The following is a 21,932-nucleotide window of genomic DNA, read 5'->3' on the forward strand; positions in this document are numbered from 1 at the left end:
AGAAAGGGAGAGGTGAAAAACTTAAGCGCGGTGAAAAATATGAGCACGGACGCCCGCCCGCACACAAACACACACTGACACAACAATACAAGCAACAAGAGGCAGCTGAAGAGTTTGATGTAGTTCATAAAATGCTTGTTACTGAAATATTGTATAGCTGAATATATATATATATATATATATATATATATATATATATAAATAATATACTATATAGCATTGTGCCCTATGAAGAAAGTATATTATGAACACGCATTACACAGATATAAACATGGGCAAAGCTAATCATTAATGCTGAATAGCTGTAGTTATCTTTTTGGATAACATAAATTGGTCAAGTTGTACGACACTAGAGGTCAGAGAAATGTGCTATACCATGTGGATATACTTTCGTCTGCTGCCATGTAACACAAATGTAGACATTCAATCCACATCCATGTAGCATGCTGTGGGACTCTTGGCTCATTCCCACTTACACACCGAAACACCATACTAGTACAAACAAAGAGGGCAAGAAAAAGACACACTCTCCCAAGATTGGCAACACAATTGATCTTTAGTTGCATCAACATGGTTTTTACAGTCGTCTAACATGTGTGCATCTGTGAGCTCCTGCACGTCCGCAGCCCTGGGTCCTTCTCCGAGTCGGTCCAGGGACACAGAGGAGGAAGGGTGGGGGGCCCACGACAGTCACAGTAAAGCATACTCAGTTTGGCGCCTGACGTCGCGGTGGGATGCCCTCAGGTGTCTGTGCTGAAGGCTAGAGATGCGGCGAAGGGGAGAGGGAGGACATCCATTCGATAGAATAGGCGAGGTGGGGCTAGAAGGCAGCGATGGGATGCTGCCTGTCCACTTCAGACCGCCTCCGGAGCGTTCTCTGAGGAACATCACGGTGACTTCCAACTCCTTTTTCAAAAGGTCATCCCTGCTCTACCCTAACCCCTCCGGGCCAACCTTTTTTCACATTAGTCTGCCAACATCTGCTCAACCAGCAGAACACCTGAAAACACTCACATTGAGTACATTGTGAAGCTTGTTTTAAATACATTGGGGGGGGGGGGGGGGGGGGGGGGGGGATGTATTGCAAAAACATGTTCGATCAAAGTTAGTTTATTATCAACAATCAATTATTATCAACCCCATCAGTCAAAATTCGTCATGATATGATCTACTAACAAAAGCCTTGACATGGCATGTACAACAACTTAGCACTGACAGAAACCACTTATGTAAACTACATCTGGTAAAAGCTTCTGTCTTATGCCAGTCACATGTTCTACTACTGGCTTTCCTCCTGCCCCCTTCACTGCCCCCTAAAGTCAAATCATAGAAGACCATTAAGCCTGGAAACAGTAATCAATAGCAAACGAATTTGAAGCTCCATACATACAGAGAAATAGCCAAGGGATGTCTCAACCACTTGCTTGGCAAAGTTACACTTTCAGACATTATTTAACTTGTGCTCATTCAACAATGGGCAAATTCTTTTACGGTTTTAGTAACCTCAATGCAAGTAACATTTTCAGGTGACAACATAAAGTCATGTACAGAAAGAAAGAGCACAGCACTGCTAAACATTTCAAATTTGTCTCATGTTGCCCCCGTGAAATCGCTTACTGTGATCCCACCTCCATGTTAGCAGTGTACCACAATACATGAGGGGAAAGAAAATTAATCAAAACAATACTGCCCCCTAATGGCTAACAAGGGCAAAGTGCATGCCAGGACTACAAACAGATCATACATAAGGCATTATTTTCTTTTCATATTGATTTTTTTTTTTACCTCACAGACTTGATAGCAAATAGCACTTGATGTTAACAACTAATGATTGGATGAGTTACAGAGTTGTCAGCATTCACTGGTTTACATCTAGAAACATAGAAAGAGGATCATCTTATTCCCATGGAAACGGCGAGCTCCTGAGCAGAACTTTTCCCTCCAGCAGGGATGGAGTTCTATGGGCAGATTACAGAGTGGAACTTGATTTTTTTTCTTCGTCATGTTTTTCTTTTTCTTTTTCCAGAGCTGTTTAAAAGCTGTTCTTCAGCATACAAGTCTCACTGAAGGCTGCTGGGAGCTTTGTGTTTAATGCCAACCTGCAGCTGTAAAACAATACAGAGATTGAGTGAGAAGATGTAACACAGATTTGAGGACAGGAGTTCTGATTAAGACATTAGAGGTGACACCTTACCGTTAATAGATGAAAAGGACTCTGGTGCGAGGGAGGGGGGAGAAAGTGTCGGCCATTTTGCGGATTTTTGCGTAATTGACGAACCCTCTAAGGAAGAGCAGAAACCCTGTGGAACAGATCGGAAAGGTTCCATTAGATGTTTTTTTGTGGTTTTCAAGTGTACTTTTACTGGAAATTTAAGAGAAATATCTCAAAACATCATCCAGCTGTCTAGGCTGGCAGAGCAAAAACTGAATAAGGATCTAGGCTGCTTCCATCTGTTTGAAAATGGTTCATTTCATCTTAAAGGAGGAGGAAGTATTAACAAGCGGAATAAATCTGCCTTTAAAAATATGATCTTTTCCATTTGGGCAAGCTAGAATTACTATTATTTCTTTTACCGTTTGAATGTCAAACTAATTTTACACTTAAAGGCACAAAATATATTTTTTTTTCTCAAGGGTCATGATAGAATCCGACAGTCCTACTGCTATGTTTCAGTACTGCCTCCACATCGAGCTAACAAACAGCCACATGCACTAGAAATGATCCTGAGGAGTGGTATGACTAAAAGCCAATGCCTGGATTCCTTTGACTTTATGTTAAATGGATATTATGACTTTAGAGCTCTCTTCCATAAAGACAACTTCGGGGACCAAATCAGTTCTACTCACCAAGAACCAGGAACACCCACCACAGCCAGTACTGGCCATCAAAGTAGCCTGGGAAATACGTGGAGAACTGAAAAACAGAAAGGGATGGGGAAGGAGAGAGAAAAATAAGGGGGTCACATGAGAGAAAAAAAATAATAAAAAGAAATTAAGGATAGACCATTTACTATCTATGAGTAGGGCTGCAACCACTAATCAACTTAATCAAGTACAAAAAAAAAAACATTTTGTAATTGTCGATCAGTTAGTTAGGTCATAAAGCATGTTGTTACGCGCATTATCTAGCACATTACACATAGAAACAAGGGTGTTTCTAAATCTATGGAGTAGCTGAAGTTCGTCACTTAGCTGTAATGAGAAACAAAACCCATCCATCAGCATGATTGAAAACATTAAAATCTGGGAGCAGTTCACAAACCCCGGCCTCTGCCAGGAGGGTTGTCAATCACATTGCAATGACACAGAAATGAATAGGAAGGTTGCACCTTTGCTTTACAGGCATTTGAAAAGGAAACATGTTGGCTATGCGTTCAAAACCAAATGAAGTACGATGAGCAACGCAATGAACAGCAACTGCTTGCGTGAAGTCTAAAAAACAGGATTTTTTTTTTACCTACATGATGATTCAACTTCAGAAGCCATTTCCATACACACCTTGTTCGTCACTAATTCACTACGTAGCATTGTGGTATAATTAACCTAAACTTAGTTGCTTCCCCTTCTAATTAGGCTATGTCTCCAGCAATGCTATGTGAATATGTAGATAATACGTGATAGGAAAGCAACCACTTATGACTATCATGTAGTCACAGACGCTGCAGGGTAAATCTAATGATAATGAACCCTCGAGATGCCTCTCTTCAAAACTACTTGTGCAATGACTAGATATTTGGTCGGACAGTTTGTGTTATGATACTTTATGCTTAGCCACAGAGCGTCACCAAAGCACAGGACCTATTTATGTGGTGAGGCTAGGACATAAGTGAAGTTATTGGAATGTGATGCTGAGAAGTACATTAAACGTTTCACTAAACCAAACATAGCTGTTTGAAAAAGATGCTTTTAAAATTACTTATAATAAATGCATTAGTTATGGTATTAATGCACTGAATATAATATATTATGATTTGTTTATAACATCTGTTTAATAAAAAAAAAAAGCATAGTTAGTGCATAAACTAGGGTGACCAGACGTCCTCTTTTTTTTTTTTGTTTCTCTGGGTCTTTCACAAACTTGTTTTTACGCCTTTACAAGTTTTGGAAAGGGTATCTCCCTTATGTTCCACCTTCTTGCACGAGCTCTGACTGTAGAGAGAACTGTCATTGGTCGACCGCCCTCTCAGTGTTGCCAGATGCACGATAATTATCCTCCAAAGACGATCATTTTGAGCATTTGGTACGATACTTCGCCATTTCACTGGCCTTGCCGCTTGCCGCTTCCACTAGTAACTAGTATCTTTTCCACATGCAGATGTCATGTGCTGTTGTAAACAATGCAACTAGTCACTAGTTGCATTGTTTACAACAGCACATGACATCTGCATGTGGAAAAGATGGCAAAACCTTTCGCGGGGGGAGGGGGCGGGGTCATCTGCATGAGAAAAACATGGCAAAACATCGTTGCAGGGGGAGAGGGTGGGGTCATCTGTATGCTATACACTACCATGCCCCCTCCCCCGCGAGGTAGTGTCCGCGACGTAATGATCCCAATAGTTGTTAGTTGCAGCCCTGTCTATGTCTGACAACTGGTCACCTCTGTCAGCAGAAAGCCTTTTAGGTCATATGACCACACAGGATACACCTCCCTTATTCCACTTCTCTTTTCTCTCAGAAAAACTTTATGCATACCATGTCACTTTTCTGCTTAGCACTGAGAAGCATCAAGTGCTGTAGTAAAACTATGATGTCCTAGCACTGAGAAGCACCACGTGCTGAAGCATAACCATGATGTCCTAGCACTGAGAAGCATCACGTGCTGAAGCATAACCATGATGTCCTAGCACTGAGAAGCATCACGTGCTGAAGCATAACCATGATGTCCTAGCACTGAGAAGCATCACGTGCTGAAGCATAACCATGATGTCCTAGCACTGAGAAGCATCACGTGCTGAAGTATAACCATGATGTCCTAGCATCTGCTGAGTTTGCTACTCCCTACAGGCCAGTAACAACTCCATTAAGTGCCCTATATATGACTAAGGTTTCTACTGGCAAGTGGTGATGCAATACAGAGTGTGGCATGGAAAGGAACCAGAATGAGCCGGCCTTACCCTGACGATCAGAATCCATTTGATAAGCGAGAGGCCAAACCCAGATATGGCACCGTAGCGGCCAGCTGCCGAGGTGGTGAGGCAGAAGGAGAGGAAGAAGCCAATCCAGTTGAAGAGGAATGCCACTAAAACCACAAACCCAAACACACCGAGGGTGAGACGTAATCACACACAGGCTGACAATAAAGCAGCGCTGAGTGGTCTTATTAAAAAAGCAAAAATGTACACACACATTTACAAATATTACACACATACCACATATACACGACTTACTGAAGAAAGTCAGCATGAAGATGCCATCATTCCCTATCCGCAATTGGTCGGCATCATCAAAATCATCTCTGGTAACAAAGTCATCATCCTGCCGACAGACATGACAGAGGATACTGAAGGGTCAGAAGAAGACTATGCAACGGACAGAACAACGATCATAGAAAAAGCATATGGTTGAAAGGATGCAAGGCGCAGAAGATCAAACAAACCAACAAATATTCAGTCACTCTAGCAATGTCTTAGCCCTGGAGATGACATGGCATATTTCAATGGGTGTGATACAAACATACTGTAACATTAAACTTGTGGCGAGTAGTTTTTATGTTAAGCCAGCTAGTTACTCTGTAGCAGTAGTGGCTGATGCTGCAGGGGCCAATCTCACACGTCACACATCACCACTCAGGTACTGTACCTCAAGTGCACTGCGTGTTACATCATCAAAAGCGGTCAGCCGCTCCCGGCTCTGAGCGCAAGCAATGTGTGGCAAAGAAACACACCAGTATAAAACACAGGGCATGAGAAAGAGAGCATGAGAGAGTGACAGAGAGATGAGGGGTGAATGGGGGAGGGTAGAAAGAGGAAGAAAAGACACGAGCACCAAAATATCTCACACAAATACGCAGTTTCAGAGACCCCACTCCAATTTTGTGTCTCTGGTCAAGAAACTAACTTGATGTGTGTGGACAATCGATACATCCTTTGACCTTACCAAAGTAAACTAATAGATGGGTAGAGGGTTCTGTTGGAGGGTGAAGGGTTTTCTGCATTAGGTTAGAATACTTTGGTCACTGTCTATGTGTGGTGCCAAAACTTAGTTAAAAGGAAACAACCTCCGTTTTAGCTTCATTTCTTTTAGTTTTCACATTTCATCATATTTAGTGCATCCACAGAGCCACAGTCTCAATGGCAAACACAATCTCCTGTTACATCGCATTAGAGTAGAGCATGAATCAGTAAGCTAGCAGCCATCATTCAATTACGTTCAACTACCATGGACAATGCAGTCTAAAAAGAACATTTGCTTGAGAAGTGTCTTCGTGTTTAACAGTCTTCACAGCATGAACAGTGTTCACAAACACACAAGCATGCAAGGACACACACAAAGGCACACAAGCACAGCGAGAAAGGAACTCCACACAACAACAGTTTTATCATGCTGAATGTGACTGTCTGTCAGCAATGCATCAGCATCAGTGTAAGAATTTACATCTCAGAGTGCTAGTTGCATTAATGTTGGGTGGACTTCCCAGCTGCAGTGGAGGCACTGTTGCAGTCAAGAGGGACTTAAACGAGGATTCTACTCACTCGATCTGCAACCAAGGGGACGGTGGCTTCGACCTTGCTACGCTCTGCCTCATCATAGGATGGCAGTGTTGTGGCCACATTGTAGGATGGAGGTTTGGGGAATGGCCCATCTTCTTTGTAGTCATAAAAGGCTAAGGAAGGAATAAGTGAATTAAAGCATGACTATTCAACTGGTGTATGGTTCACTATACACAGTTCAGTGGCTTGCCAGCATTACATCATCACATCTGTTTTGTATTCTTCACTGAGGTTTTGTTCTAAACAAGCAACATCCACACAAACATCCATTATTTGAAGTGTTTGTCAATGCAGGCCTTAGAAGTGCAAAAAAAAAAACATTTCAGTGTCTAACATACTAAAAGTACCCTTCAAGTACATGTCCCTCTTGATCAAAATAAATTGATTGATTACTAACATGGCTATGGAATCCACGCAATTAACTACACATTGCGTTGCGTTGCGTTGTGGCTGTGTTTGCCATTTGATTTGTTTGTTTGTCTGTCTTCTAGGAAACCTTTTGACCAATCACAAGAGAAGTCTTCGAGTAGGGCTTACAGGAAGCCCTGACATTTTTCACCATGTTTCAGCATAATAGACCTACCTGCACTGTCTGCAGCTACACTGCTGTATGGGGGAGGGGCGTCTGCGGCAACCTGTGGAGCATCCTCTGGTTCTTCCTCATTGGGCAGCTGGAAAAGCATTAAGTCAATCAGATTAAGGGGCCACTGTTAAAACATAGGTTAGTAGCCAAGACACTGTTTTTTATAATACCGCTTCAATATTTTATCACCCCTTCTTTGCCCTCAATGTAGTCACTGTCAACTATCTGTGTATCCAACTGTCCCTATGCACAGGTCAGTCAATGGCAGGCAACCACAGGTCTCTACTGATACACAAACAGACTGCCAAGGGTGATTGTCGAAATTCACGAACAAGCTAAAGGCAATGCAATCAAGGACTTAAACCTTGGGTCTGTTTCAGCCATCTGCACCGCGTCCGCCCAAGGACGATTCCTTTTCTTCAGAGTTTAATACAATTAGATCTTCTTTAGATTTCTACATAACCATTTGATCACTGATTGCCTTTTGGTTAACATGTTCTGTACCAGTAGATAAAAGCATCTGTTATATACATACATCTAAACTTCCTGTCTGACAGTACAGCAGCCTTATTCCTAATCATCTGCAAGTAACAAGAAATTGACAGATTGATTTGAAGTGCATTTCCAAAATTCCAAAATGAAGTGCATTTCCATTTTTCATCATAGAATTCTGTTCAACTTCCTTTGTGAGATACTGCAGGCCTCACACCTTATATTTGAAAGAGCAATTGGATGCTTTGGTATGGTCACCATAATCTTCTAAACCAACACAGAAAGCCCAATGCTTCCTTAAGTTAAAATGTTCCACGCATGGTCAGCTTGCACAATTCCAGGTTTTACTATGACCAAAGACAGCCTTCAGTTAATGATCTCTAAATAGCTGAACAAAGACTAACTGAATTGTACATTTACAGAACAGAAGAAGCACCCCCAATACAGAAAGGCATGCGTGTTTTTTGTCATTAACGTGAATAGCTACTGCAACACTGACATTTCCCTGTGGATAAATACTCTATTTATCTACACATAATACTACTGCCATCATGCACACAAATGTAAAACAGCAGGTGATCACACATGAGAGCACATAGTTTAAGAAAAAAATACCAGTCTGTCAGTAAATCCAGAATGACAGAAACTCATACTTTTAGTAGCCCTTAATTACTATGCCATGACAATCACATAATCAACATGAAACTAGGCAAAAGCATTGTATATGTTAGACGCACCATAATATAAACTATCCATTCCATTCCATTACAGTTGTCCATCATTCGCATTTATAATAACAGTTCATCACTGAAACCCCGGGGCAAGTACATGAGTGCAGATCCATTATTTATGGAATCAAGTCAAGTCATTTAAAGCTCTTTGGTCTGAAGTTACAATCAAAACAGTACAGGTCTACCTTCTAACTTAATGCCTTACTAAAGCCATTACCTCTGTTCCGACTTTCAGGGCTACACGAGGTCGCGTACTTTAAGGATAACCTCAGATAAACTATGTTGCAGACAGTTTCGAAATTATTTTTTTTCCTTCAAAATCTGACAGATGTATTACTGCTCTGACCTAGCTGATTACAACATTACTTGGGCTATATGAACTCCTTGTAACTAACCTTGGTGTCAGCTATGACCATGGTTACGTGTGTTAGTGTGTAGCAAGGGAACCTATTGCGGTTTCTTTTGCCAGAAAAGGAACTCCGGTAAGATTGTAATCTTTCATCAGTTAATTTATAGGCTAACACTCGCTAGGTAGCGACGCTTATCCAGTAAGCTGTATGTCACCTTCATTGCAAGCCAAAACTGCACTGCACGGTCAATGTAAAAGGGCCAAGCTTTACTGAGATTGAAGTATACTGTCGTTAATATTAAATGGTTAACCCAACTTCTTAAACTACTCCTTGTAAATATGTAATTGCCTGACAGATTAGCTTCAACTAGCTGTCGATAACAAAATGAAGTGGCTAGTTTGGCTAACAAGTTCGTATTGTAGTGTTCCCTACTTCCGATATCCAGTTTTTGTATCAAGTTCAGCTATAAATTAGCTCGTCTAACATCCTACACCCTTTAGGTTTGACGCAGTAGCAACAATATAGGTTGGTCTCGTATTCTGTACACTAAATATTAACTGACTAGATGTCCCCAAATTTCAGAGAAGATAATGTAATTTGGCTGTTAATTTAGCAAGCTTCTCTTCCAGTTTTCTGACCTAGCTTGGAACGGTAGCTATCTATCTAGCTGTTAGCACTTAGCTATCGTTTGTATTTCAGACGAAACGACAACATTGTGTTTACTGTTGATATTAGCTGCATTTTCTGAAAGGATTTTTAAAATTAAGCAAACTAGTTAGTTGGCGTTGCTATTGACTTACTTCGCTTAAGCTGTAACGTCATCCCATGCCTTTCAAAACAATAAGGCCTAACATTACTTTCACTGAGCATTGAGTAAGATTAGCTAGCCCTCACAAGAGAAGGAGAATACACCTTTCAATTTTTCCAACTGTAGACAACGTTTTACCTGCTGGTATCTTCCGCTTGACTCTGCCATCGTCAGATATGTTGGTTAATCGCCAGAACTTCCCTTGTACGACCGAATCACTAGCCAGCAAAATATTATATAAACTATATTAGGGACGACAAGACGCTCATGTCCCACTGGCTGATCCGCCTACGCATTTGCTTCTGACTTAGTCTGGGAAGTCCCGCCCCACTTCTTCCGGCCAAATTGATTTTGCCTCAGAACTGGGTCTGGCCAAGTTTGCATACCCGTTCATTTCAAGATTTCCAGAATCCTTGGAGCCAATCACAAACTGACTTTTGGCTACCTGGCGCGCCATTGGCGGATTTAAACTTACCACGGCTATGTTACAAAATCTACTGCACGGAGAGTTTTTAAACATTGGACATGGTGGCCGCCGAAGCACCGCAAAACTTCGATAAGGCAAGTTTTCTTTGAAAACAGAACAGAAACTTGCCCTGGAACAATTCATACAGAAAAAATATGTGTTTGCTTTATTACCGATCGTTGTATCGTTGTATAGTATCGTTGGTCTGATTGGTTAAAGGACTGTCCAATCAGGTGGCTGAAGTGGAGCGCCGTTGAGAGTTGGCCAGACCAACTGAACAAATGGAATGCAGTGAAGGGGCAGGGAATTCCCAGACAACTTCTGACTCCAACTGAAGGAAAACAATCACCCTCTACAGGCGAAACTACAGAACTACAAAGAGGTCGTCAATCCTGTTGGGTTTGTCGATGAAACATTCACTGGGCGTGGGCATACAACACAGGCTACTGGTATTATTCGACATTCGTTAAAACAAATAAACTACATACAAACTCGAGATACATCTCTGCAAGAAAACGCCATTTTTTTTTGCTCAACAGCAGCAGAGAATTGGTTGCCCAACAAATGACAGATTATCCAGCACTGATTATTATAATTATAATCTGGAACACATGACATACAACACACAGTAGGCTTGAAGATTAATAATAAACCCGTATTTAAAATTAGTTGACAGTCTTCGTTTGTTTGCACTTTTGTGTGCAATAAACTACTTAACTTGCCTACGTAGATCAAGGCAAAAAAATATATAAGGTCTAAGGCGTTAAAAGACTAAAGTGTTACAAAATTCCAACCATCCTCCAAGTGGAAACAATTTGTAATACTTAGATTACTTTAAAATCCTCAAAGTCAATGCCATTGAGTATACTGGTATAATGAGTGAAAATGATGGTATCGAAACAGTGTCACTGTTGAAAGATTAAAACAGTTTATTAGATGTAGCAGATGTATCCAATATACACTGAGCAGCTTTGAGAATGAGTCTGATGGTTTAAGGAGTAGCCAATGCTGAGTATACTTGATTGTTTTGTATTTGATTTAAATAAAATCTTTGGGACTAAATTATATCTTACATAAATGGTAGTATAACTCTGTTTAATAAGCCCACCTACAAGGCTCTTTCCCCAATATAGCACCACAATCCAACAAAGTGTCACTGATAGCCAAATAGATTTTTCAGGTTTCTAGAGAGCTTCTTAAATGGTTGCTTCTCTCCTGTGTGACTGGATGTTGCCTGTTTCGCATAGTTGTAGAAAACCTTTAATTACACGGCCATAAAATTAGTGTTGTGTATCTGTAGAAAACAACAACTATAAAATAAAGGATGAAAAATGAGAAAGAAAAAAGAACAACTAGGTATTGCACTTATTGCACATTTTCACAAGGGCACTAGTTGGAGGGGTGTTGCTATCTCAAAAGCACTAATAGCAGCGCTTTGCTGGTGCTTTTTCCATCCCAAAATGGATATAATTATAAAGAAAACTTAAGAAGAACAGCACTGTGATCACACAAAAACAGACCATGCACACACTCTGGAAAGGTTCACTGCGTTTTTATTTTTAGTAAAAATACAAAAACAATGTTCTTAACACCTGGCCGTTAGTGTATTTCAATGGTTGAGTCTAGCTAGGATGCTGATATTTTAAAAGCACAGGATAGGTAGTTCCTATGTGTTTCTGGTTGTAGTGGTGGCAGACAATCTCCACGTTATAGATACTGAAGGACACTCTGACTCGTTCGTTTGGTGAGGAGAGGAAACACAGGGTGTAAAGGGCAAATTCGAATTCTGGACTGACGCCAACGAAGATGCTGCCTTTAGGTTTGATGCCATTTTTCCAGCTAAACTGTAAAGCTAAGATGTGCTTGTTCTCATCAGGCTATAGTAAAAGAGAGAAGGAGAGACAGAGGGAATGAGATATTAGAACATCTGGACATTAGGATGTCGTATTGTGATTGAATAAAAAAAAAGATCAATCAAACATTGGGATACAGACAGATATATAGGTCTATTTATCTACTGTAAAGGTAAAGCCAAATAGATATGATATCTTACTTGAGGAGAGCCAGCTGACACACTGTAGCCTTTGTAGTCAATGTGTCCAAGCTTCTCCTGCAAATACAGCTGAATCCAGTTGTGAAATCCAATGACTGTGCGTCCACCACGAGTCTCTCCAACAAATACATGTTCAAATCCTGAGGAGTCTGGCCTGGGGAAATATGGGTCAAATCTCATGATTTGTTAAGTCTGGAGTGACTTATTCATCAACAGTATGATTTTACTCTGAAACACTGGAAAGGATATGTTTCTAGAGCTAAGAATAAAAGTTGAAGCTAAGAAGCCTAGCTATTAGGACTTTTGGCAATTGATGTGTTGAAATCCAGCCATACAGTTTCAGGGTTTGACCAAGAACTAAAAGTAGGGAAAACAATACATGTAAAAGAGCGTTTCTTTTCTTGTTCGTACATGCCTACACAAAGAATAATTTCTTTTGAATAAACTCTAACCTCTATTATGCAAGACTTGCTATCAAAGATTAAAGAACACTAACCTCTCAATATTCCCTGTTGCTATTAAAGAAAGTGCTACTCTGAGATTTAACAAAGGGGCTTCAGCACTCTTCCCTTTTTCCATCTATCTGTTTCACTCATCCAATCACCTGCCTTCACATGTTAAACTGGCATTCAGAGGCCTATTTAACTCTTTAAACCCTTATATGTTAAGAGTATGCTTCTAGTATATCATTAACCAACATTGTAGTAAAGTAAACCCAGCAAGCTAGTTAAGGGTTAAAACCAACCTGCTGGAGCCTCTCCTCGCGTAGAGCTCAAACCAGATCCGGTAGAGCTGCTGTTTGAATCCTGTCATGTCCTCAGGGGACAGATTCTTCTCTACAAGGTACTTATGAGCAATCTAGAATAATAACAACAACAGCAGTGAGTATATGGTTAAATATACATGTATCCTGTGGAGTTTTGATTGTTGGCTATAAGCCTTAAAGAGTTTATTGACGTCGGTATGCGCACTCAAAAATTCACAAAATAAACCTTCAGTTCATAAGGAAAAAGAACAAGTGGGCATAGCATGATCTCTTTTTTCCGTTTTAATTGAAACACGATAGACAGACGTTTCGACATTCTGTTTTCTGTCCTACACTTTTGTGGTACAGTTCAACTAAATGTATTTATTTAAAAAGCTTAGTATTTGGCTTTGAAGATCAGATACGATTTTCTCACAGTAGGTAGGGTTGAGCTACTGAGCTCTGCCATTGAGTCTTTGATAAAACATCTTTGTAAGTGTTCTTGAAGTGTTTTGCCTCAAGCAATACACCTTTAACACATACATGCAAACTAAGACACAAATACCCAAACACAGACAGCCTCCCATAGCCAGAATCCGAATATTAATGGTTAAAAAGAAACAATGAATGGGCTGTGTGGGACAAATTCTCCTAATAAAGAAAAGATAGGAATCTCAACAGAAAGAGCCCCTCTCACCTTTCTGAAGTGTACACGTACACCCACACACACTAATTTATATATACTATACCCTCTAAGTCAACCTTTAATTTTTCTCCGCAAGACAACTGGAAACTATCGGCTTTCACAGTAGTTTCCAGACCTAGTGTAAGCCCATCTGCCTACATAAATACGAATTCAGAATTATTACAATGTTTAGTAAGCAGAGTTGTTTTTGTTTTGCTGTCTCAATGAACTACAGAGCAAATTCCATTTGAATGAAAGAATGGAAGCTAGCAATTTTATGTGGTCTACTTTCATTGTGATTGGTGATCCATACACAGGCATTTGTAGTGGAGTGTAGACCATGAGGGTTTAGAAATATCTGATTTTACAGATAACTGGTTGGTAATAAGACTGCTCTATTCATGAACCATAATGGTACAAAGGTCAATATTTAAACGGAAATTATAAAATGGAAACAGTGTAAAACAGACCATCTAAACATGATGGTCCATGAATGTTTTTGAAGTGGGTCTTAATCATTCAGCAATTTTTTTTACCACAGCTTTTTCCTTCATTTAAAATTACACAATGGTTCAAAATTTTCTTCAAGTCTAGTGAGGGAGCCAACAAAACTATGGGGACTTATGCAACTCAAAACCCCTTTTAGTTTCTGCTTGTGTTATTCACAGGGATACTACCTTCATGGTGGGTGTCTGAGTGATGGAATCCAGGAATTTGTGATTTTCTGCCTCCTCTTCTGGGGTAACAATCTCTGGTACTCCAGTGTCGCTCTCATAGTTATCCAACAACGAGATAAAAGCTGTTAAGACACATCACAAACTCAGACCTTAGTACAGGCAGTCTTGGTTTCTCTGCTGTGTCCTGAACCTGAAACTACTGTTCTGAAGAATTTGTACATATGAAACACATATTACTGTGAATTATTTTGTCACATTCCTTTACATCCAGAGTTAACTACATAATAAAGGAGACTAACAGAGTATCCATTTGTTAAATTTAACTGACAATGATTCACATTTTCTTTCCTCCTCAAAAAAGATTAAAATAGCAAAAATGAGAAATAAGACACTAAAATGATCCTTTCTACTCTACTCTGCTTAGCATGAATGGCCTCATAATTACATTCAGGCAATGCTGTATGTGCAGCCATTGTTTTCCCAATGATATACCTGCACTGGAGGTTGGTTTGTGAATCCCTCAGAACAGAATTTTGACTGGAGGGATCAAATTAAACAGTTGTTTGACACGCTGAACTCCTACCCAAGAAAGTCTCCTTTTTGAACATGTTTTCATCAACAAATGAGAACAAAGGAGACCCAATCCCATCTTGGTCATCGTTCAAAGACCTAACATACTCCGCTTTCCCCTACAGAGGGACAGAAAAATTGAAATTCTAGTTAGGTATCTGGTATTCCCCCCTGCTCAAGTGTTTTTTCAACATCATACAATCAAGTAATGTTAATCATCCCAAAGTTCTATAAGATGTGCAAATCAGTTCATTAAAAAAAAAAACTCTCTTGTGTGTGTGTGTCTGTTTCTGAGACATGACAACAAAGCATGGATGGTTCTGATGGTTCCAGTGGCTATGGTAAGCAAAAGACAAGAGCTGAATCAGTGTTGACCTATGACTTTTGTTAAGTGAACAAACACACACATTGCTGCATTCATCACAGGAATAAATAGCCTGGAGTGGTTGCTTGCCAAATTATAGACTCTATGGCTGAACATAGAACATCCAAATCAATCCAAAGCAGGTACCCAACCTGCAGTGAGATGCGGTAGTCTGTCCCAGGTTTCATTCGATTGACGTCATTATCCCATAGCTCCTGCACCATTGCAGAGAGCTCCCTGTCGCTCTCAGTCATGGTGTGATACTCTGGCTCCAGCTCCATTTTGAAGAAAAAGGCGCCTTTAAGCGAAAGTGGGGGTAAGATGTTGAGTTCCCAAGGCCTTGAAAGCAGTTCTTGTTGTGCTGGTCTGTTGTTAAAGATCTCAGTAAATCAGTAAACAGTGTTGCTTTGCTACACTGAAGTCTTTGAAATGTAGCTCTGAAACTGTGAACAACCAGAGAGCTAAGCTAAGCACCTGGATAAGCATGTACATAACATGGTTATCATGTATCTGAAATCCTATAGGCTTCAAAATGAACATCACCACACAGACATAATTCTTGACAAAAAAGCAATAGTAATTCCAAAGTGACACTGTATCATGTAATGATAATACTCTTGAAAACCAATGACATCTAAACAGACCATGTCATGGCCTTGTTTAGTGCAGTAGTCAGGACACAGAGAAATCAAACACAAACACGATCGCCGTTGCAATTACCTTTGGTCTCCTTGGAAACTGGCAGGGGAAGTTGAAAACGGAGGTAGTGCACACCTGCACTGTCTTGATTGACTGTTGGCAGTATCTCAAGGGAAAACGGTTACATTGGCTGCCGTAGTATTGGTAGGGGGAAAAAGACACTGTGAGGTTGAGTGACAGTCCTACCCAATGAGGCCAGACTGCTTTAAAGGGTTGTTCAGTGTCAGCAACTCTAGCCAAAGGGATTAAACTGCGTTGAAGTGCTTTTGACTCTGACGCTACAATGTGAACTCTGTCATTGTCCCTCTCAGGGGGGTATTGTTCGTTTGCAGGCATGGAGCTGCTCTCCCAACGCAGCCCCCAACCCTCGCCCCCGTCCCAATACAGCTCGACCCTCAGAGAGGTGACACCAGTAGCAATAATAAAAAATGCAGGCCAATCCTACATATAGCACCACAACACTGAGAAAGGTCTGTATTATGTGGGAATTGGGAGATGAAATATTCACAAAAGGCTAGTGAGTAGAACATACAATAAGCTCCCGCCAATAAAAACGGGCCGTACACATACATGTGCACTCTAAACATTTATACTTTGGGAAACCAGACCATCTGCAAACTAAATTACAGTACTTATAGCAATAATACTATAATACATTAGCCACTACTTTGAACCACATACACTGTAGTAAACAATATATTTTACTACATTAAACAATGAAACAATGCCAATGACACAGGAATTGATAACATATAATTCGTATTTACTTAAGCACAAAAACCCTGAAAATACAGAAACATATATTTGCATATAATTCCTTAAAATGATAATTCATGAAGCAATTATGCATGTATGTAAAAATCATAATTTCCTTGACTGTTTATCTTATGACACTCTTTCAACGCTTACATTTTGGAGATATGATTAATATTATCTGAAACATTGATTGTGTGTTTTCAACAAATCATGATACTTCTGAACTGCAATGGGTACAACAATGTAGTCTTTCACAAAGCCTCACATTCCACTTGAACCTCTTTTTTTAAACTGGAAAAATGCTCATTCGTGAACTTCAACAAAGGTATTTTAGCATCCATTCTTTTTTTTAACAACTGCCAGGAGAGTGAGGAGCAGCAACATGGTCTGGGAACACACCAGAACTTAACAGGGCAGAGTCTCACAAAGTTAGCTAAAGCGAGCCAGGCTGGTACTCAAAAGTCTTTTCTTGTTCAACTCAGTGAGAACTATTTGTTTGTCTAGCTTTGTGAAACCCAACTCTGGCACACTGTCATAAAGTGCAGGTAGTGTATCCACAAAAGGTGAGTGTGAGGGATCCTAGATCTCATCTTCATCGATCCAGAAGCCTTCATCTTGTGCGTCATCTACATCCATTCCCTGGAACAGCCTGAAATAAGAGGGAGAGATCTAAGATTTACATTCATGAGGACAATGCTGGGTGGCCCCCCAATAGCTTATGAAAGAGCGTGTGTCATGTGAAATGTGGGTGACTTTCTGTGACTCACTGGTTGAAACAGGGCGAGGAGCGGTTGCTGAAGTGGCCATAGGGGTCGGCCTTGTTGAGCATATTCAGACAGATCCAGCAGAAGTATTGCTTGCAGCTGCTGCATGTCATCTTGTTGCAGCCATCGACCTTCTACAGAAAACCCACAGATAACAACCCTTTCATTATACAAAAACAAAGACAAACTATTGCAGTTCAGATAGTATTTCACCAACTGAAAATTAAACAAACTATGTCAGGATCCTCCTACAACGTATAATGCTTGTCTTTTGTATTGTGTTCTCTTCCTCTGTGTGTGTGTGTGTGTGTGTGTGTGTGTGTGTGTATGTGTGAGTTTTGGTTAACTATATATGAAATGGTCACCTGTATGTTTGTCCCACAGAAAGGGCAGCCTTTACAGTGATCTTTCAGCCACTCTGTGCTGTAGGACTCTTCCACTATCCTCTGAATCACATGTTTCCCGTAGCGTTGTTCCATAAACGCCTTCTTGTCGGGGCTGGCACTGAGGTATTCTTCACGCAAGGCCAAAAGATCCTCTGGAGACACACAAACATCAAACAGTCAACACTGACAGGTCACACAATCTCGTGGTTCACCCCAATTATCTGGAATCTGACAGACTTTGTGTTATTCAGCCTTCTCTTGTGTAAGGGGATAGCCACATAGGCAAACCTATTTTAAGACCACACAGAATTGGGGCTAAAAGCCAAACATACTAGAGCTTTTGTCCAGCATCTTGACCTGCCCTGAGGCTCTTTGTAAATGACTGTGATATGCTATAATGTTTCCACTTTTCTATGTGGATACTTCTATGCTGCCCGGCCTTGTGTACAGCCACAGGAGGACAAGGAAACCCTGTAGACAAACTGCCGATGAGGAGAGTGTAGGATGAATGCTGGGAGGGCTCACCGATCTTAGCTTTGCAGGCAGACACGCCATGGTAGCCCCTATTGCACACGTGGCAGAAGGCAAACTTGCAGGCTGGGCAGATGGCCAACTTGGTCTCTGGCTCCAGCATCACAGCTGTACGGCACACCGTGCGAGGGCAGTACACAACATCTGGCATGCCGTCGAGGGTGGACTGCAAGAGGAGGCGGTCGTAGCGGGCAAATTCAGCCTCTCCGACCAGATTCTTAACCTGCAAAGGAGACACACAGCATAACACAGCATACAGGTAAGAGTAGCCAATAAACTGGAAGAGGCAGTCACAGCTTATTTGGTGCCAAAGGCAAACTCAGTTCTGTGCACACGCTCAGTTTAAACTTAATTCAGTGAAAGTGGAATCTCTTTCATTAAACACTTAACACATGAAACACGATATGTTTGCTCTGGTGCCTTAGGTGAATTAACATTTCAAATCCCAAGCACTGACCCTTTAAGCAGGGGACAAAGTTCAAATGGCAACACAGGAGAGGTTGTCACCCCCGAAAACCTGTTTGGTCATTCAGACCTTTGTGAAAGCCCTACACAAACACACTTAACTGAGAAAATTCCAAAAGGTTATCTGTGAACAGAATCAGAGAAAAAAACAAACAAAAGGTAATGGTTCAGATTTACTAACAGGCTTTAGTCGCAGTATATTAGCCTAGTAAATGTTGCCCACTACCTCATCTCTCATGTTGCCCAATGTGCATATGTTTCTGAGATAATGGTAGTCAAAAATAAAGTTTTACATTTGAAAAAAAAAATACAAATTCACCCCATACACAAATACATACGGATCACAAATGGAAATGAAACATGCACACATTTGTTACCTGTTCAGGTGTGGCTACAGAGGTACATTTGGGTTCAGGGCAGGAAAGGCACTGGACATTTCCGTCTCGAATCTGAATGGTGAAGTACTCGCCCATACAGTCGTTACAGTAGACGTGGTTGCAAACCTTGAAATATAGGCAATCGGAACCCAGTTTCTCCGTCAAGCAAATGCCACAGTTCAACATCTTCCCATTGAAAACCTTCTGCCACTGCTCCTCATTGAAGTCAAGCAGCTGGACGGCAAGGTCATGCTCAGGATCCAGATCCAGAATAGCTCGGGGGTCAAAAGGGGTGTCTAGGTCGTCCTCTTCTTGTGTAACAACTTCATGGTTTGTGCATGACCCTATGGACTTGCTCTCGTGTTGAGACTTGCTGTGCGTGGACACCAGAAGAGGGGACTGAATGTCCAGGTATCCCAGCGCCTCCTCCTTCAGGAACTGGATCCAGGTGAAGAGGACTACGCAGCCTTCGTTCTCCTCCCACAACTCGTCCAAGCGCTTGCAGAGAGACGACAGCTGTATGTGTGTAAGAGATTGAACGTAAAAAATGAATAGTGTGAGCGAATAGGGAATGGGTGTTTGCTAGAAAGCCTATATTAAATATTTCACCTGTAGTACAGGCCCCCGAGTGCACAGCCGAGTCATGCAAAAGCCCAAATTCAAACAAAAGACCTAAAAACAATGTTTGGTGTGCAGCTCAATACGGACCAGAGGTATACAAGGAAATGGGTATAGAACATTGTTAAGGGAGTGGTTGCAGCTAGTCCAAAGCTTAACATTATAATTGTTAAGTGATACTCATAGCTGTTGAGGTTGTGTGGCAGACTAGGTTTCGTTTCAACGATGGGCACCTGGTGCCTGCTAATGCATTTGTGATAAAAACAGACTTTTTGTTGGTGTGTCAATTTATGCCAAGTGCCATAAAAAAGGTCAAGGCTGCATGTTAGGCATGATTAATTGAGTATTGACAGCTGGTCTTTATTCGCCAGGACAGTTCCATTCAACATACTAGCCTTAATCATTTAGTACTCAGGATATGTATTCAACCATTATACACATTATTTAGGTGAAGGCCGTAGCCTGGAATAAGACCTTGGGTAAAAGACAGAATTCACAGTAGCGTAACTGCAGAAAGAACTTGTGTAATACACTACACTCCTGAAGATTCAGTCAATACAGCACACTCGCAAGTAGAACTATAATGTCACCTGGATCCTTTGTAGCCATTTGGACCTCAGTGTGAACACTGGTGGGGAAGATGATGGGTAATCTTCAGGTAGCTCAAATATCAGTACAACAGGAGGTAGGAAAGAGATATCATGTTCTGTCTGTTCCCCTCCTGTGAAATGTATAAGGAGATTCACACCTTTATGGACACGTGTAGTACTTTGAGTTTAAGTATGTATGGGTATATGTTTGAAACAGCAGAGAAGCAGAGGAGTTCGTTACCCTGGAAAACCAACTTGAAATCGGGGGGAAGATCCAGACACAGGTGTACTTCACCCCGCTCATCAGAATCTGCCCTGCGGAAGACGTCTTCGTCGTAAATACTTGCTAAAGCAAGCATTTCATTCTCCCTTTCTTCCCGAGCAGCCGCCATTCAGACTACAAGTCAACACAGAACAATGACTTCGATCAAATTACATTTGAACTATTTGTACGCAGTCAACCGTTGAGCAACATGATCAACTGAATGCACTATGTTATCATTTTGACTGATGGAACTTTGACGTCATGAGTGACAAAGACAGATTTCAGTGTACAGCTAACTGGTAACTAGTATCCAGTTACCTATATTGCTTACTGAACTGTTACTGTGCATTATTAGAAAAATATATATTGCATTCAGTATGGCCCGGTTAGATTATTTCAAGTGTGGTATTCAAGAGTGGTATTCAAGAGCAACACAATTATGACTCAACGCTAACACAAACTTATGTAGCATAGCATAGCAATGTTATCGATAGCTAAGTTACCAAACATGAGATAGCCAGGCTAGCTGTAATAAGTGCAAGGCTACGCTGTCCCAATTCAAAGTGATTGACATCTAGCTGAAACAGAGTAGAAATGATTATAAGTTTTATCTTGCTACTTTTGTCAATATGGCTACAAATATATATACAACGAGCTGAATTACAACAAGCCCAGGTAACTTACTTTGATAGCTAGCGATAGCTATCCTAACTTGGCTAAAGGTGGGCCCTGGCCAGTCTAATGTTAGCTAACGTCAAAACCCCCAATACCACAAAGGGGTAACAGAGTAATGACAACCATTTAAAAGCTAGGCATGGTACATACGGTTCATTCTTTGACTTCTGATATCACACAGTCGCTTATTACTCCACATCAATTGTAATAAAAGTTTAATTACCCTATTTTCGGCCCTCATATAGTGAAGCCGTCCTGCCCGGTCACAGCAGGGCTCATTGACTCATACTATCACGTTGCCACCTACTGGAGTAGCTTGTAAATTCAGAATAAGATCAAGTCTGACCCTTCATTACAGCTTTTCATTCAATAGGACATATTTTTGTTTTGTCAATTACTTTTTTTTTTACATTTGCAGGACAGGGGGGTATTCCACGTACGTGGTTTAGTGACAAGAGCTTACTCTGAGTGAACTTACCCAGGTATACCAAGCCTATTTAGAATGCCTCCCAGGTGTTGGCATCTGTAACCCGCTCTAGACACACACACCCAAAGAAATCACTTCCCTATTC

At 40.9% G+C, this 21,932-nt stretch overlaps 3 protein-coding genes across 5 annotated transcripts; all 3 read right to left on the reverse strand.

Annotated features, from left to right (window-relative positions):
* Positions 1-1,070: 1,070 nt before the first annotated feature.
* Positions 1,071-9,975, reverse strand: ndfip1l (Nedd4 family interacting protein 1, like). 2 transcript variants are annotated; one of them, XM_080834768.1, is made up of 8 exons: positions 9,813-9,975; positions 7,294-7,381; positions 6,693-6,823; positions 5,388-5,475; positions 5,115-5,239; positions 2,848-2,914; positions 2,195-2,300; positions 1,071-2,099 (listed from the first exon to the last, which is right to left on the reverse strand). In XM_080834768.1, the coding sequence occupies exons 1-7, from the start codon at positions 9,840-9,842 to the stop codon at positions 2,197-2,199; spliced, it is 633 nt and encodes a 210-aa protein (XP_080690894.1). In that variant the 5' UTR covers positions 9,843-9,975; the 3' UTR covers positions 1,071-2,099; positions 2,195-2,196. The 2 variants fall into 2 exon arrangements, with proteins under 2 accessions (XP_080690894.1, XP_080690893.1); XM_080834767.1 differs by having other exon boundaries at positions 1,071-2,105.
* A 1,787-nt stretch (positions 9,976-11,762) lies between these two features.
* Positions 11,763-15,488, reverse strand: endou2 (endonuclease, polyU-specific 2; the record flags this gene model as incomplete). Its single annotated transcript, XM_080845385.1, has 6 exons — positions 11,763-12,017; positions 12,194-12,347; positions 12,939-13,051; positions 14,301-14,422; positions 14,884-14,989; positions 15,387-15,488. 6 exons carry the CDS (start codon positions 15,486-15,488, stop codon positions 11,763-11,765), a joined length of 852 nt encoding a protein of 283 aa, XP_080701511.1.
* A 1,187-nt stretch (positions 15,489-16,675) lies between these two features.
* Positions 16,676-21,659, reverse strand: rnf14 (ring finger protein 14). 2 transcript variants are annotated; one of them, XM_080836957.1, is made up of 8 exons: positions 21,584-21,659; positions 20,662-20,817; positions 20,421-20,551; positions 19,213-19,728; positions 18,365-18,593; positions 17,819-17,991; positions 17,457-17,587; positions 16,676-17,338 (listed from the first exon to the last, which is right to left on the reverse strand). In XM_080836957.1, the coding sequence occupies exons 2-8, from the start codon at positions 20,810-20,812 to the stop codon at positions 17,269-17,271; spliced, it is 1,401 nt and encodes a 466-aa protein (XP_080693083.1). In that variant the 5' UTR covers positions 20,813-20,817; positions 21,584-21,659; the 3' UTR covers positions 16,676-17,268. The 2 variants fall into 2 exon arrangements, with proteins under 2 accessions (XP_080693083.1, XP_080693084.1); XM_080836958.1 differs by having other exon boundaries at positions 21,511-21,628.
* Positions 21,660-21,932: the final 273 nt, after the last annotated feature.

This window comes from Sprattus sprattus (genome assembly GCF_963457725.1).
Source record: "Sprattus sprattus genome assembly, chromosome: 1".
NCBI classification, from domain to species: domain Eukaryota; kingdom Metazoa; phylum Chordata; class Actinopteri; order Clupeiformes; family Clupeidae; genus Sprattus; species Sprattus sprattus.